The sequence below is a fragment of the Festucalex cinctus genome, chromosome 10 (genome assembly GCF_051991245.1).
Source record: "Festucalex cinctus isolate MCC-2025b chromosome 10, RoL_Fcin_1.0, whole genome shotgun sequence".
Lineage (NCBI taxonomy): Eukaryota > Metazoa > Chordata > Actinopteri > Syngnathiformes > Syngnathidae > Festucalex > Festucalex cinctus.
The window spans coordinates 16,395,732-16,409,779 of NC_135420.1; the positions used below are offsets into that span (position 1 = coordinate 16,395,732).

The 14,048-nt window shown below is 41.0% G+C and overlaps 1 protein-coding gene and 1 long non-coding RNA gene across 14 annotated transcripts in view; one reads left to right on the plus strand and one right to left on the minus strand.

The window, feature by feature from the left end:
- Positions 1-14,048, minus strand: part of LOC144026997 (uncharacterized) — a 48,100-nt gene that overhangs the window by 29,070 nt on the left and 4,982 nt on the right. For 11 of the 13 annotated variants that reach the window (XR_013285344.1, XR_013285348.1, XR_013285345.1 and 8 more), the window contains exons 3-7: positions 12,275-12,413; positions 12,099-12,199; positions 11,788-11,970; positions 10,895-11,004; positions 5,798-5,996 (exon numbers count right to left, since the gene is read on the minus strand). This is a non-coding gene — a long non-coding RNA (uncharacterized LOC144026997). The remainder of the gene's footprint in view (positions 1-5,797; positions 5,997-10,894; positions 11,005-11,787; positions 11,971-12,098; positions 12,200-12,274; positions 12,414-14,048) is intronic. The other 2 variants (XR_013285350.1, XR_013285347.1) reach the window with 1 other exon arrangement.
- The window catches only part of obscna (obscurin, cytoskeletal calmodulin and titin-interacting RhoGEF a), a 39,921-nt gene that overhangs the window by 18,549 nt on the left and 7,324 nt on the right, over positions 1-14,048 (plus strand). The window contains exons 34-70 of the mRNA XM_077534211.1: positions 14-280; positions 409-675; positions 884-1,150; positions 1,313-1,579; positions 1,673-1,939; positions 2,106-2,372; positions 2,474-2,740; positions 2,846-4,966; positions 5,037-5,109; positions 5,178-5,269; positions 5,360-5,472; positions 5,814-6,014; positions 6,110-6,192; positions 6,273-6,446; positions 6,567-6,726; positions 7,098-7,199; positions 7,282-7,446; positions 7,561-7,719; positions 7,803-7,980; positions 8,097-8,210; positions 8,282-8,449; positions 8,547-8,649; positions 8,996-9,125; positions 9,203-9,308; positions 10,678-10,783; positions 10,930-11,063; positions 11,160-11,272; positions 11,771-11,939; positions 12,041-12,128; positions 12,204-12,404; positions 12,488-12,548; positions 12,622-12,699; positions 12,791-12,963; positions 13,054-13,080; positions 13,176-13,328; positions 13,772-13,817; positions 13,909-13,986. Coding sequence (XP_077390337.1) covers positions 14-280; positions 409-675; positions 884-1,150; positions 1,313-1,579; positions 1,673-1,939; positions 2,106-2,372; positions 2,474-2,740; positions 2,846-4,966; positions 5,037-5,109; positions 5,178-5,269; positions 5,360-5,472; positions 5,814-6,014; positions 6,110-6,192; positions 6,273-6,446; positions 6,567-6,726; positions 7,098-7,199; positions 7,282-7,446; positions 7,561-7,719; positions 7,803-7,980; positions 8,097-8,210; positions 8,282-8,449; positions 8,547-8,649; positions 8,996-9,125; positions 9,203-9,308; positions 10,678-10,783; positions 10,930-11,063; positions 11,160-11,272; positions 11,771-11,939; positions 12,041-12,128; positions 12,204-12,404; positions 12,488-12,548; positions 12,622-12,699; positions 12,791-12,963; positions 13,054-13,080; positions 13,176-13,328; positions 13,772-13,817; positions 13,909-13,986 — 7,538 coding nt within the window. The remainder of the gene's footprint in view (positions 1-13; positions 281-408; positions 676-883; positions 1,151-1,312; positions 1,580-1,672; positions 1,940-2,105; positions 2,373-2,473; positions 2,741-2,845; positions 4,967-5,036; positions 5,110-5,177; positions 5,270-5,359; positions 5,473-5,813; positions 6,015-6,109; positions 6,193-6,272; positions 6,447-6,566; positions 6,727-7,097; positions 7,200-7,281; positions 7,447-7,560; positions 7,720-7,802; positions 7,981-8,096; positions 8,211-8,281; positions 8,450-8,546; positions 8,650-8,995; positions 9,126-9,202; positions 9,309-10,677; positions 10,784-10,929; positions 11,064-11,159; positions 11,273-11,770; positions 11,940-12,040; positions 12,129-12,203; positions 12,405-12,487; positions 12,549-12,621; positions 12,700-12,790; positions 12,964-13,053; positions 13,081-13,175; positions 13,329-13,771; positions 13,818-13,908; positions 13,987-14,048) is intronic.

Consider the following 14,048-nt stretch of genomic DNA (forward strand, 5'->3'; position numbering starts at 1 on the left):
TGAATTTCCCCAGAGGTACCTCCATTCTTTGTAACAAAGTTACAAAATACCGAAGGGGAGGAGGAAGGTTCAATCTCCTTGTCCTGTGAGTTGTCCAAACCTGGAGCACAAGTGCAATGGATGAAAAACAGGCTGCCTCTCAGGGGAAACAGGAAGTATGAGATGAAACAAGATGGCTGCCTCCTTCAGCTCACAATCAGTGACCTCAAACCTGGGGATGGTGGTAGCTATACATGTGAAGCAGGACGCGCCGAGACCACTGCAACTGTTTCTGTAAAAGGTATGTTAATGTGACAGCTATGTGAGCTTGATAAAAGGCACTGTTTCTCTATAGCCTACTGTACATTATTAATCACTATTGTGTTCCTTCCTACCCATTTCAAACATTTTGATATAATCTTTCACCAGAACACCCAGTTGGATTTAAAGCTGACTTGCAAAATATGGAGGCAGAGGAAGGAGATACAGCTGTCCTGTCCTGTGAGCTGTCTAAACCTGGAGTACCAGTGCAATGGAAAAAGAACAAGTTATCTCTGAGGACCAATAGGAAGTATGTAATTAAACAAGATGGCTGTCTCCTTCAGCTAAACATTATGGACCTCAAACCTGAAGATAGTGGAAACTACACATGTTCAGCAGGAAGTGCAGAGAGTAGTGCAACTGTATCTGTAAGAGGTATTTAATGGGGGTTTTTTCCAATGTACATTGAATAGTCAAACGACAATGCAAAATAAACCATGGTAAAGGCATGATTAAATACAGCATACTCACTCTGCACTGTATGCTAAGAACAAAGTGATTCCCTTTTATGCATTAAATGTAAGACTGTTTGTAGGTAGATCCCAAACATCTAATGAAGTTTGTTCAATGATTTGCCCAACAGAGTTACCATTATTTTTCAAAGAACAATTACAAAGTGTGGAGACAGAGGAGGGCGATTCAGTTTCTCTACACTGTGAGCTGTCCAAACCTGGAATACCAGTGCAATGGAAGAAGAACAGGCTGCCTCTGAAGTCCAACAGGAGATTTGTGATGAAACAAGATGGCTCCCTCTTGAAGCTCAACATCAGTGACTTAAAGCCTGAGGATGCTGGTACCTACACATGTCAAGCAGGCAGTGTAGAGACCATTGCAATGGTGTCCATAAGAGGTGCGTCCATTTCAGGGAAAGTAATGTGTTTTGGGGGCCTGGACGAAAGGCATTGCCTGTGCATACATTGTTAAGTAATATTCCATCACTTCCTCTGAGTCTTTAAGCATTTTATATGCCATCCTAATTGTTGATAACACTATTTGACAAATTCTTCTCCAGAGCGCACAGTTTCATTCAAAGCTGATTTGAAAAGTATGGAGGCAGAGGAGGGAAATACAGTCATCCTGTCCTGTGAACTGTCTAAACCTGGAATGGCAGTACAATGGAAAAAGAACAGACTGCCTCTAAGGGCCAACAGGAAGTACGAGATGAAACAAGATGGCTGCCTTCTTCAATTAAACATCAAGGACCTCAAACTTGAGGACAGTGGTAGTTACTCATGTCAAGCAGGAAATGCAGAGACTGCGGCAACTTTGTCAGTGAAAGGTGAGTATGTATTTTCATGTTTGGGTATCTCAATCATACTGTCAATTAAACGTATCCATCATCATGCCATCTCTTGATGTTGACTTCCCCCAGAGCTGCCACTGTTGTTTGTGACAGACCTACAAAGTAAAGAGGTAGATGAAGGAGGCTCAATCTCTCTGTGCTGCGAGCTGTCTAAGCCTGAAGTGCCAGTGCAATGGAAGAAGAACAGACTGCCTCTTTGGTCAAACAAGAAGTATGAGATGAAGCAAGATGGCTGCCTTCTCCAGCTCAATATTAAGGAGCTTAAACCAGAGGACAGTGGTACCTACACATGCCAAGCAGGGAGTGCACAAACCACAGCAACTGTTTCTGTAAAAGGTGTGTGTATATCACACAAATTTTGTGTAAACCGTTCACAAAATTTAGCACTTGACATTTATAGGAAAACCTAATTTTGAGATGCCCATGTTCAAGATGGAATTTTGAAGCTTTTAAGATTTACATGTACAAGAAATAGTTGACTAATATGTGCTTGTTTATGCAGCACTCCTTCCACTGTTCATGAAAAAGTTACAAAGTGTAGAGGCAGAGGAGGGAGCTACAGCTGTCCTGTCTTGCGAGCTGTCGAAACCTGCAGTGTCAGTGCAGTGGAAGAAGAACAAACTGCCATTAAAAGCTAACAGGAAGTATGACATGCAACAGGACGGCTGTCTCCTCCAGCTTCATATAAAGGAGCTCCATCCTGAAGACAGTGGAAACTACACATGTCAAGCAGGAAGTGCAGAGACCACCGCAACTGTGTCTGTGAAAGGTGTGTGCATTAATTTACTGACTTCCAGAGAGAATATTGTACTGCAGTTCGGTTTTTAATTTTACTTATCATGACTTCATTTTTCTTTAATACATTTCTAGAACTGCCTTGCTTTTTCAAGAAAGAATTGCAAAACACAGAAACGGAAGCGGGAGCTACTGTAGTCTTGTGCTGCGAATTGTCTACACCTGGAGTGTCAGTACAATGGAAAAAGAATAGAACGCCACTAAGAGCAAACAGGAAGTATGCCATGAATCAGGATGGCAGTTTACTGCAACTTCACATCAAGGAGCTAAATCCAGAAGACAGTGGAAGTTACTCATGTCAAGCAGGAAATGCAGAGACCACTGCAGTGGTGTCTGTAAAAGGTTGGTACATCTACTGTATATACCTAAAATATATGTACAACAACAAAATATACAAATCTGTTTTGCCCTAAATATTTTCCCTCACCTTCAAACTCCCCACTCCAGCACCTAAGACTACTTTACCAAAGGAAGAACCTCCCATGATACTACCTCGAAGAAGAAGTATCACTTTCAAACCTGAGAATGTGAATCTCCCTGATGCTCACCCAATCGCTTCAGAGCCCAAGAAGAGGACAATGCGAAAAGCATCAATCACTTCTTTAGAACAAGATGCAGAGCCCATGTTTAACATAAAGCAGCCCATTCAGTCTTTGCAAATAGAAACTCAAGACCAATGGGGCCAAAAGGAGATCCGAACTGAAAAATCTATAGAGACAGACTTTGACAATGCTCAGGATTCAAACCAGCAGCAGGATAATATGGAGAAAGATGTGGAGGTTTACAAAACACCAACATTGTTAGATGAAAAGGAGCATGTGATTGAACAAGTTAAGGTGGAGAAGGCACAACCAGCAAAGCGACAAGTTAAGGCAGAAGTGAGTCAGCCAAGCAGGATTCTTGGAGACAATGGTGTTGATCAACAGAAACAGTTATTTAAATCTCTAGAAATTGATCCAAAGCAAAAAAGGAAACCTTGTGAAGAAGTCAGAGAATTTAAAAAAATAGATGACCACCCAAAGACAACATTGAGGAAGAGAGTCGAGGAGGAGAAAAAAACTATAAAACCATCAGCACCATCCATTGGAACCAAAATATTAGAACAAGAAGCAAAGTCTCTTATTAAGAATGGTGAAGTGGGGAAGAAAGGAGATGATGTGAAACCCCCTGTGAGGTCAAAAGGAAAAGCAGCAGGAGGAATAGAGCCTACTGAATGTTTTAGAAAAGAAACTGAGGACCTCATTATACAGCCATCAAATGCAACAGCCAATGATTCTAGGGAAGGAAATACACAGAGAACCCACGTAAAACTTGTGATCACACAGAAAGTAGGGGACCAAGTGATACAAGTGCCATCAGTAAATCAGCTGGATAGTCACTCTGAAAAAAGAAATCAACTGCCTCAAGATATAAAGACTGAAATAATTCCTCCAAGGCCACCTGTGAGGTCAAGAAGCAAAACAAGGACAGGGATAGAAAAACAGCCATCAAGAGACACCGAGACAGATCAAGATGAACAACTGGTGACAACATCCAAAGATCAGATACTAAAACCGACAGGAATGTCTGTGAAAGACGAGGAACCAAAACTTGACGAAAAACAGTCGGTGCCAGCAGATGCTGATTTGGTGGAGAAGTTGGTTGTCCCCAAACAGCTGATCAAACATCCAGTAAAACCCATGAGAAAGGAACCTGAAATGGACAAAGAAGTAGCTGCAAGATTAATAGTAAGGAAGGATGAACAACAAGAAGAGCAAACGACTGAAGAAATTCCTCTTCTCTACATCTCTGAAGATGAAACTTTCTCAGAAGCTTTGACTGAGATCCCAGCCAGCGATAGATTAATCCAACATGGTGGCTTCGTTGATGAAACGTCAACCCAACCATACATCCCTTCTAACATTCTGGTTCTCCAGAAGACAGTCCAAGATGCTTCACCAGAGATTTACATCAGTGCTGAAGATGAACCACAAATGCAAGAGACCACTGTCAAGATCCAGATGCCCTTCAAAGGCTACGAAACTGACAAAGATACACGCCCAGTCTTGAAAGAGGTCTTTGGGAACCAGTGTGCAGATGTTGATGGTAGAGTTAATCTAGTGTGTATTGTAGAAGGACAATATGACAGCGTGCGCTGGCTTAAAGATGGTCAACCAATCAGTAGTGATAAAAGACATTGTATTCAGGCCGCAGAGAGTGGGGTTTGTTCTCTTGTTATGACTGAACTGACACTTAATGACAGTGGTATCTACACATGTGAGGTGGTCAATAAATTTGGCATTACGTCCTATAATGGAAACATAACAGTCGTTCAGCCCCAACAGCCTGCTCAGACAGTCGGCAGGCAAGTGCACCCACCTCTGGCTGCAATTACACCACTGCAGTTAGCTCCACTGAGGCCGGAGGACAAAACACAGAGTCAAGATCAGGCAACTTCAGGGCCTGATGCTGATAACTATGTAGAGAACGTAGACGTCTCTTTGTGGGAGGCCTACAACCTGACAGAGCAGCACATTCAGACGAGCCTACAAGAGAGGAGACCATCGTCTCTCATCGCCACCAGCTCCAGTGAGTAAAATATGCAGTTTAGTGTTGAGATATTTTCAGTTTTCTTCATTGAAATATCTTTCCTTAACAGTGTCAAGTCCATCTGATTATGACACTGCACCGGATGTGATGGAACCTGTAGAAATTAAGACCCCACCACAAAGGTAATCGAGAGGAGGTTTTATTTTATTTTCATGATGACAATTTATTTGTTTCATTAAAATTACCACAGAGAACTTCCTGAGGCAACAGACCAAATGCCTCCAAAGGACTTGGATCAACACGTTCCTGATCCTTGCCTTAAGAAATTTTTACAAGTCAAAGGTTAGCAGTAATATGGTGATACCCTTAGGCTTACTGCTTTCCAGATTTATACCGAGTATATCAATTCTTCTGTGCGCCTCTCATCCATAGGCACCCAAGAAGGCCAAGTGAGGACACCATCTCCTAAACACCACAGGGCCCACACACCTTTAGCAAGCACTGTCTCTGGATCAGAATCTGAAGGGGAAGAGGATCAACGAGAGGTTTTTACTTTTGATTAGAGAAACTGCAATTTACTGCCAAAATTGCATGCAAAACGCTGTCCCTGAGCAAAAAATAGCAATTTTCCCCGTTTAACAGACGGAATTCTGGGTGCGTCTGGTTGGTACTATAGGTCAGTTTCCACATGTGTTTGCTTGAGCAATTAAGTTTGTTCCCATTTTTGCATGGCAAAACTTTGCAAATCAGGCCCTAAATGTTTGATTTTATTACTTTTGTATTATTCTGCATTTGAAGACTCTTTGACTATTTCAGGCATTCATACACTCACTAGCACATTTTATTGTTAAACCTCTTTAACGTAGTTACCTTTCAATTCCCTTAGACATTTGAAATGTATGTAGCTGGAGCAGACTGCAATCCAAACAGTGGAAGCAAGGACAGTTTTTTACTGAAGGAGGGACAGTTCGTAGAGGTTCTAGACTCCGTCCATCCAGACAAATGGCTCGTAAGAACCAAACCCACCAAAACCAACCCTGCTCGACAGGGCTGGGTGTGTCCAGCCTACCTGGAGAAAAAGCGAAAGGTTAGATGTTCCTTCTAACAGTTTGTATAGTGATTAAAAATAATAAAGTGTGTTAGAAATGTATTATTATTATTATTATTATTATTTTTAAACAGGATGCCTTCACACAATTGCGGGCACCTCAAGAGGATCTTGATGGCATTGGTTCCACAGGAGAAGAGTATAGGAGGGCTTTGAGGTCTGTAAACATTACAGAGCACTGTTATAGTTGTTTTATATTGAGTAAATGTTTTATTTTCCATAACTTATTTTCTTTAGCCAACTGATCCAAGGCCTGATTGATGGTGAAGAGGAGTTTGTGAAGGAGATGAGGATGTTTATTTCACATCCACTAAATTATTTGGACTCCAGTCGCCATGTTCCTATCAACATCATCAACCAGAAAGATATCATATTCAGAAATATTAAGGACATTGTCCTTCTTCATGAGAAGTACGCAAAACACACTGTACATATGCTCTCAACTGCAATATTAGCCAAAAATAATACAGTAGACTACAATTTTCTGCAGTCAGCTGAGCCTGTTTTTGACATTATGAGCTGCGGTTGCAGGTCTATTCTTCCTGGGTTGAGAGCGTGTACTACAGACGATGATGTCGCCATGCATCTAATCCATCACTTTGAGGACCTTGAGAAGTATGTTCACTACATGATCGGGCAACCACAAGCAGAGGCCTGCATTGCTGATAAAGCTACCCAACAATATTTCAAAGTAAGCCCTCTCAGCATGAGTCAGTATCCAAACATACCTGTATGCTGCAATAGCAGGGGGGGGAACTTCCGTCAATTATCAATTCGTGCCAATGACAATGGCCACCGTTTGCCGAGTGCTTCTACATTTTCGGCGAATGCTTTATGATGCGAAGCCTCGTGAAAATACGTGGAATGAGAAGGACCGTCGACGGACGTATAACTGCTTTGGTCAGTGTTCAGTTCAGTGAATTTTTTTTAGGCTTTGGGTCATTGTGCACTTGCCGAAATGTGGGCATCGTCATTGACGGGAAGTGACAATTGACGGACGTGCCCACCGCTGTGTAATAGACAACAGTGCAATTTTTAACAGAATGTCTTGCTATGTTACAGGAGTTACCAGGATCTGGTAAACCTGAGTCTCCTGTCATAGATACCTTGACCTTCCTCCAAAGACCAGTTGAAAGGATTCAGACATATCAAGCATTGCTGAAGGTCAAAATAGTTTATATTTGTTTGTTTTCAAACAGCAGATAATTGCCCAGAATTCAGTTTTGAACTAGCATTTTATCCCCAGGAGTTAATTAAGAACAAGGCCAAAAGCGGCCAAAGCTGTTGTCTGCTGGAGGATGCTTTCTCCCTCGTGGCCTGTCTACCCTGGAAGTCTGACAACCTGCACCAGGTCTCCCTCATTGAGAACTACCCCGCCCCTTTGACTGCCCTGGGCGAGCCTGTGCGGCAGGTCAGTGGAAGTTTCAACACCATCTTAAAATTTTATCTGCATAAAGTACATGAATGTCATGATTTAAAATTATGTTGGTTTTCTGTTTTCTGTTTTTTGTTTCTTATCTCCAAGGGAGCCTTCACAGTGTGGGATGAAGCTCCAGAAACAAAAAAGACCTCTAGAGGGCATCAGAGACATGTCTTTCTATTCAAGGAATGCATTGTCCTATGTAAATTGAAAAGAGATGCCAGTAAGAACTGTGATACGTACACCTTCAAGAATAAAATGAAGGTAATGAAGTATCCGTTGTGCTACTATTGGTTTACTTATTGACATACAAATCCATGTTCAATTTTTGACTCGACCAACCCCAGCTGAATGATGTAGAGCTAAAGGAAACAATGGGGGGTGATGAGAAGGCTTGGGAGCTGTGGCACGAGCACAGGGGTTCGGTGCGGAGATATACACTGCAGGGCCGCTCACCACTGGTGAAACTTTCTTGGCTCAAAGACCTAAAGGAGTTGCAGCAACAATCCATCCTGCCCACAAAGAGTAGGCCTTTCATATGATGATCACAGCCGATCTACTGCAAATCTATCTTTATTTTAAAACGTATTATGATGAATGGTGTCTTTTCCTGCTTTTCTTTGTATATATCAATCAATTAGACCCTCCCGTGTTCCAATCATTGCTGTCGGACTGCACAGCCAAGATCGGACAGACCGTCAAGCTGAGCTGCAAGGTTACAGGATTGCCTCAGCCAGTGATTACTTGGCTCAAAGGTCAGAATAGTAATAATAAAAAAAAAGCGACTCACACTGCATTGTTTCACACAAATTACATTTCTTCTCAGATGGCCTTGTGTTGGAGGATGACCCTCGGCACATCATCACAGCAGACAGCTCAGGCACGTGCATTTTGATCTTGGACAGTCTGACTGTGGAAGACTCTGGACAATATGTGTGCTACGCTACGAGCAGCATGGGAAGCGTTGGCACTCTGGCTACTGTTGTAGTGCAGGGTGAGTCTCGTGAGAGATTAGATTTAGATATCATTCCAAGTATAATTTAAACCCACAAAAGCTTTACTTGACGGATTTAAAAATGTTTTCCTCCTAGCTCCACCCAGATTTGTTAGTCGGCTGGAAAGTACTTGTCTGATAGACAAAGAGGACATTCATTTTACTTGTTCCACTCTCACAACTCCTTTGCCCAGAATCAGGTCAGTATGCTATTTTCCAATATCCCCTGCTGATAACACGAGTTGTAAAAGTAATAGTGTAACAGTAAAAGTGCATTAGTAAAAACATAGTAAACATAGTCTTATCTACAAGAGATGAGCAAAATATGCCCAAAAATATATTTCTCTTGGTATGATACAAAGTAATTTTACACTACTAAAAACTACAACCGAAATAATACATTTTACGTTGACAGTGTTTTTTATGAGCATCCAATCATTATTATTCTTTTCATATTTGAAATGTCTGTTTGTATAGGCAGAATTCTGACATATCTCTTGTAATGGGTCTTAATGAAGGAAATAAGCTCCTCTTTCCCCTCTGCAGGTGGATGAAGGATGGCAAAGAGTTGACTGATAAGCAAAAATATTCAGTCTTGAATGACCCTCGAAGTGGAATATTGTCTTTCACAGTCATCAGTGCAACAGAGGCAGACATCGGACTGTATGAGTGTGAGGTATGATACGACATGTCTAATAATCTTTATTGTCAGATGTGCTCTCTGAAGAAACAAATATTTTTGTTGCACTATAGCTTTCGAATGAGTTTGGATGTGTCAAGTGCAAGGCAGGACTGTGCCCCTCCTACATCGCCCCGAATGACTCTGCGAGTGACCAAGCACACGACTTGCCTCTTAAAGGTAGGGCAGTTGGAGCTATATAAGGTATTTTTTTTATGGCTATACTTTTCATTTTTCTACATGAAGGAGTAAGCACATGCCATCGTTCACAAGAGTCCATTTCTGTTCTCATCTTATAATCATAAACATGACAGTCGTCTGGGGAACTTCATCCATTCTATCATGTTTATTGCATTTTGAGACATTACTTACTTTTCCTTTTATCCATTTCACATGCTTATATCTGGAGTTGTTTCATCTAGCATACCAGTTGTCCGCAGCAAAACACGGATGAGAGAAAAGTGCTCATTGGCATTCATTCATCAGTTTTACACTGCTAATACAATATTTTTATTTTCTTTGAGTTATTGTCAAGGTTACATGTGGTGAGAAATTGCAGTATAACTGTGAGGGCACATTTACTGTCTCTTAACTTAAATGTTTACCTATTGATCACTCTTGAGAATTGTTGAAGATACTATGTATGCCAACAAAACAAAAAACAAACTACGATTAACTGGAAGCTAGTAACTACAAAATAAAATGAAAACATTTGTTTTGTAGGATAGATTTAATCATGTTTTAACTCTCCACAGAAGACACAAACCTTTTCTCCACTAGAAGGAATCATCTGATCCACTGAGGTGTCAATGGTTGTGATTCTCATTAGCCACAACATTACAAACATGTATTATGGATATCAAACAAAACTATAACTACAATTTAATTAAGAGTTTTAGCATTTTATTAGAAATCAAATAAAAAGAGCTCTCAGTATGGTGGAGTCTATTTCTACACCTGCTGCAAAGTGTTGATTGTGTTAACTGAGCATTATTATCTTTGTGAAGACATAACGTTTAATACACCTTATGTACTGGATCTCTTTTTAAAGATTATGCAAGTGTACCTAATGTTGTGGTTGGTGAGTTTAAGATGTGTGTACACTGATGCTGTAGCATAAGCACCTACATTTAAATGCAAAACACTGGTTTTGCTATTTTACCCTTTCATTCTCTATAACATTCATGTTTTCCATCTTCCCTCTACTATTCCAAAAAGCAGAAGGTTCCTCATGCGTCACCATTGTCATGACAACATGTAACCGCTCAGTGTTCCCCTTTTTCCCGTCTTGTCAACGCATGCCCAGCTAACTCTTCACCACCACAAATACGAGATGGCCATGTGCTGGGCAGATGCTCCCACACAGGAGTGGGCACATGCCCATATCTTGATGTGGTGGGCACTTTACTCTAGTTTCACTAAAGCCTGAAGCCAGCAGGTAAGACGCTCATTATTTCTGTTCTGCGTAATATCAGGTAGTGTACGTTTTACTCATGTCTATGTCGAATCTTGACATTCATTAATAGAATGGTATTTTGCATTTTCCTAGATGTAGATTCAGAGGGTTGGTCTTCTGCCTTTGTGAAGAAATGGCTACAAACAGATTTTACTCCCTCCTCCATTGCTAAGAGGATTTCCCCACCCATTCATGAACAGTGAGTATAACATTTTTCTGCTTTTTTGGTTGAAAGATGCTAAGAGATACATTGTTGCTTCAAAGTGAAGTGAGCAGTAACAGTTTTCACTTGTGAACATAAAACACTAACCTTTAATGCCTCTGTCTTAATGTCTTGGTCTTCAGAGCTGAGTGTAGTATTGCAGAAGTTCCTCAGCTAGCGTCTGTGGATCAGCCAGCACAGCAGCAGCCTCCGTGTTACTTGGAGGAGGAAGAAGAAGAAATCTACATCTCAGATCAAATGCAGGAAATTACAGATGGTACTCATTTTCTTCTGTTAAAAAATGAAAATAAAATAAAATAAATCACTCTTTTCAAGTGGTAATCTAAATCACTTTCTTTGCTGTCCTGTTCAGTTCCTCCCTTCATCCAAGTATTCCCTGAAGACAAGTGTGTTGAACCAGGCCAACCAGCCAAATTTACCGTCATCATTACAGGAAGGCCGATGCCACAGACACAGTGGTACAAGGTAGAAATTCAATTAGAAATTCAGTTCTTTTTGTTTTATTGGGAGCCTTTTAGTTCTATGATGTCAAAAAGGTGACACTAGCTCAAGGGAGGGCAAAGGTTTGGGCTCAAGAGCCAAATTTGTTTTTTGTTTTATTTTAACCTTCTAGATGAGATATGAGATTGGTTATTTTACTAATATGGTTTTACATTAAGCTGCTATAATTTTCATTTTCTTTTATTTATTATTAAACTGATTTCTGGTAACCAAATATGTTTGTTATTCTGGTACACTAAACAAATACATGGGTCAATGTAACAGCTTTTTCTGTGAAATATAGGAAATTGTCAAAATATATGAGAAGAGTCATATAATATTTGCAACAAAAAAAAGATTAATAATTTGCCTACCTACACACTATAACTATTACAAACCTTACCAAGTTTAGTTGAATTAAGTTGATACCACTTCATCAATTTCATTCAATTGTTAAGTTTAATCTACTGTCTGTTACTGGAGGATGGAGAAGAACTTACAGCTGGTGACAATGTGGAGATAGTTCAGCATGCCGCCCGTTGCTCGGTGACCATAGTGTGCCCAGAAAGTGAAGACAGCGGCATTTACACCTGCTTCTCCTACAATGACGCTGGCCATGTGTCATGTCAGGCTCAGCTCATAGTGGAGGAAGGTGAGGCAATATAGGTTTGTTCGTCTTGGGGCTGTAAGAAAAATAAATATATCATCAGTCATTTAATGGTACACGTGTTTCCGTCACCTCGTTGTTTTTAGGTCCACTGGGGTCTCAGGAGAGAGAGGTGGAGCTGGGAAAAAGAAGGAAGCTATTCACCGTTTATGATGTCGGTGATGAAATTGGAAGGTAAGCTCCTGTTTCACATCGTCGTACAACTGCTTCATCTCTGTTTATGATTCATCGGAATGTCTTCATCCCTAGAGGAACATTTGGGGTGGTGAAGCGTGTGATCCACAGAGGGACAGGTGAAGTCTTTGCTGCCAAGTTCTTACCTTTGCGAAGTAGCACCCGCACCCGAGCCTTCCAGGAAAGGGACTTGCTCTCCCGTCTGGCTCATCCTAGGGTGGCTTGTCTACTGGACTTCTTTTGCACCCGGCGCACACTGGTGCTCATTACAGAGATGTATCCCTTCTAAACAAAAATGTATCGCATACAATAAACTTCTTTTGTCCTAGAGTGTATTTCTTCTTTAACATAATCAATAGCTGCTGTTCTCACGGCCTTGTAGACCATTTGTTACTCAGAGGATTAGTCTCAGAAAAAGAGGTAAGAGATTCAAATTATCATATTGTATATATTTTTTAAATTAGATGTAGCACTGTGAATAATTTTGTTTCAGGTTCAATCATACATCCAGCAAATTCTTGAAGGAGTTGGACATATTCACAGCATGAACATTTTGCATCTGGACATTAAAGTGAGATTTTGACTTAATGACAATACTGACAAAATGACTTATTTTTTTGTATTAAAACAATTATTCATGTTTATTTATGAAAAACCCTCAGCCAGAGAATATCCTCATGGTATATCCACCCAGAGATGAAATCAAGATCTGTGACTTTGGCTTCTGCCAGGAGGTAGACACATCCAGACATCAGTACAGCATGTTTGGTACGCCTGAGTTTGTTGCGCCCGAAGTTGTTCACCAAGAACCAGTCAGTGTGGGCACAGATATTTGGTGAGTCAAAATCCAGATCTCACATTGAAATAAAAAATATTTACTGATGTATTATACGATATAACAGAAACATCTTTCTATATGTAACAGGTCAGTGGGTGTGATGGCATATTTATGGTATGTATAACGACAGTCAGACAACATACAGTGCGACACCATAAAACTATCCACAATAGTAAATACTGTTTCTTTTCTATTCCTTCCTTTGGCAGCCTGTTATGCCGTTGCCCCTTTGTGGGTGAAACGGACCGTGCTACACTGCTGAGAGTGGGAGAAGGGACCCTAAACTGGGATGCCCCTGACATCATGAGTCGGAGTCCTGAGGCCCGGGCCTTCCTTCGTAGTCTTCTACAACCAGACCCTGAGTAGGCATCTTCTATACATTGCACTGGGGGACAATTTGAAAATTTGTTGAGTTAGATTTTTATGTGGGCGGCAAGGTGACTGACTCGTTAGCATGTCCTCATCCCAGTGCTGAGGGTGTAAGTCTGGGCTTCGGCCTTCCTGGGTGTAGTTTACATGTTTTCTCCGGGTAATCCGGTCTCTTCCCACATTCCAAAGACATGCATGGCAGGTTAATTGGGCGCTCTGAATTAATTGCCCCTATGTGTGCTTGTGGTGTGGATGGTTGTTCGTCTCTGTGTGCTCTGTGATTGGCTGACAACCAGTTAAGGGTGTACCCCGCCTACTGCCTGAAGCCACCAGCACTCCTGTGACGCTTGTGAGGAATAAGCGGTCAAGAAAATGGATGGATGGATCTATTTCTGGTGTGCAAAATAACATTTTGATTTCTCTCTACCGTGTATAGGAAGCGGCCATCTGCCTTTGAGTGCTTGAGCCATGAATGGCTCCAGGTGAGGCTTTAGCAAACAGCTTTTCTTTCTTCTTGTTCAACAGTGTTTCAACTTGAGAATGAAAATCAAACTAAAATTCACCTGTGATCAGGATGAAAATGCAGGGGAAGACACGGATGAAATTAACACAAAGGGTTTAAAGATTTTCATCTCAAGAAGAAAATGGCAGGTGAGTTGTTACGTATTATTCATCAAACTCATTGGAGAAATGAGATTCTGCAATTTGTCTCC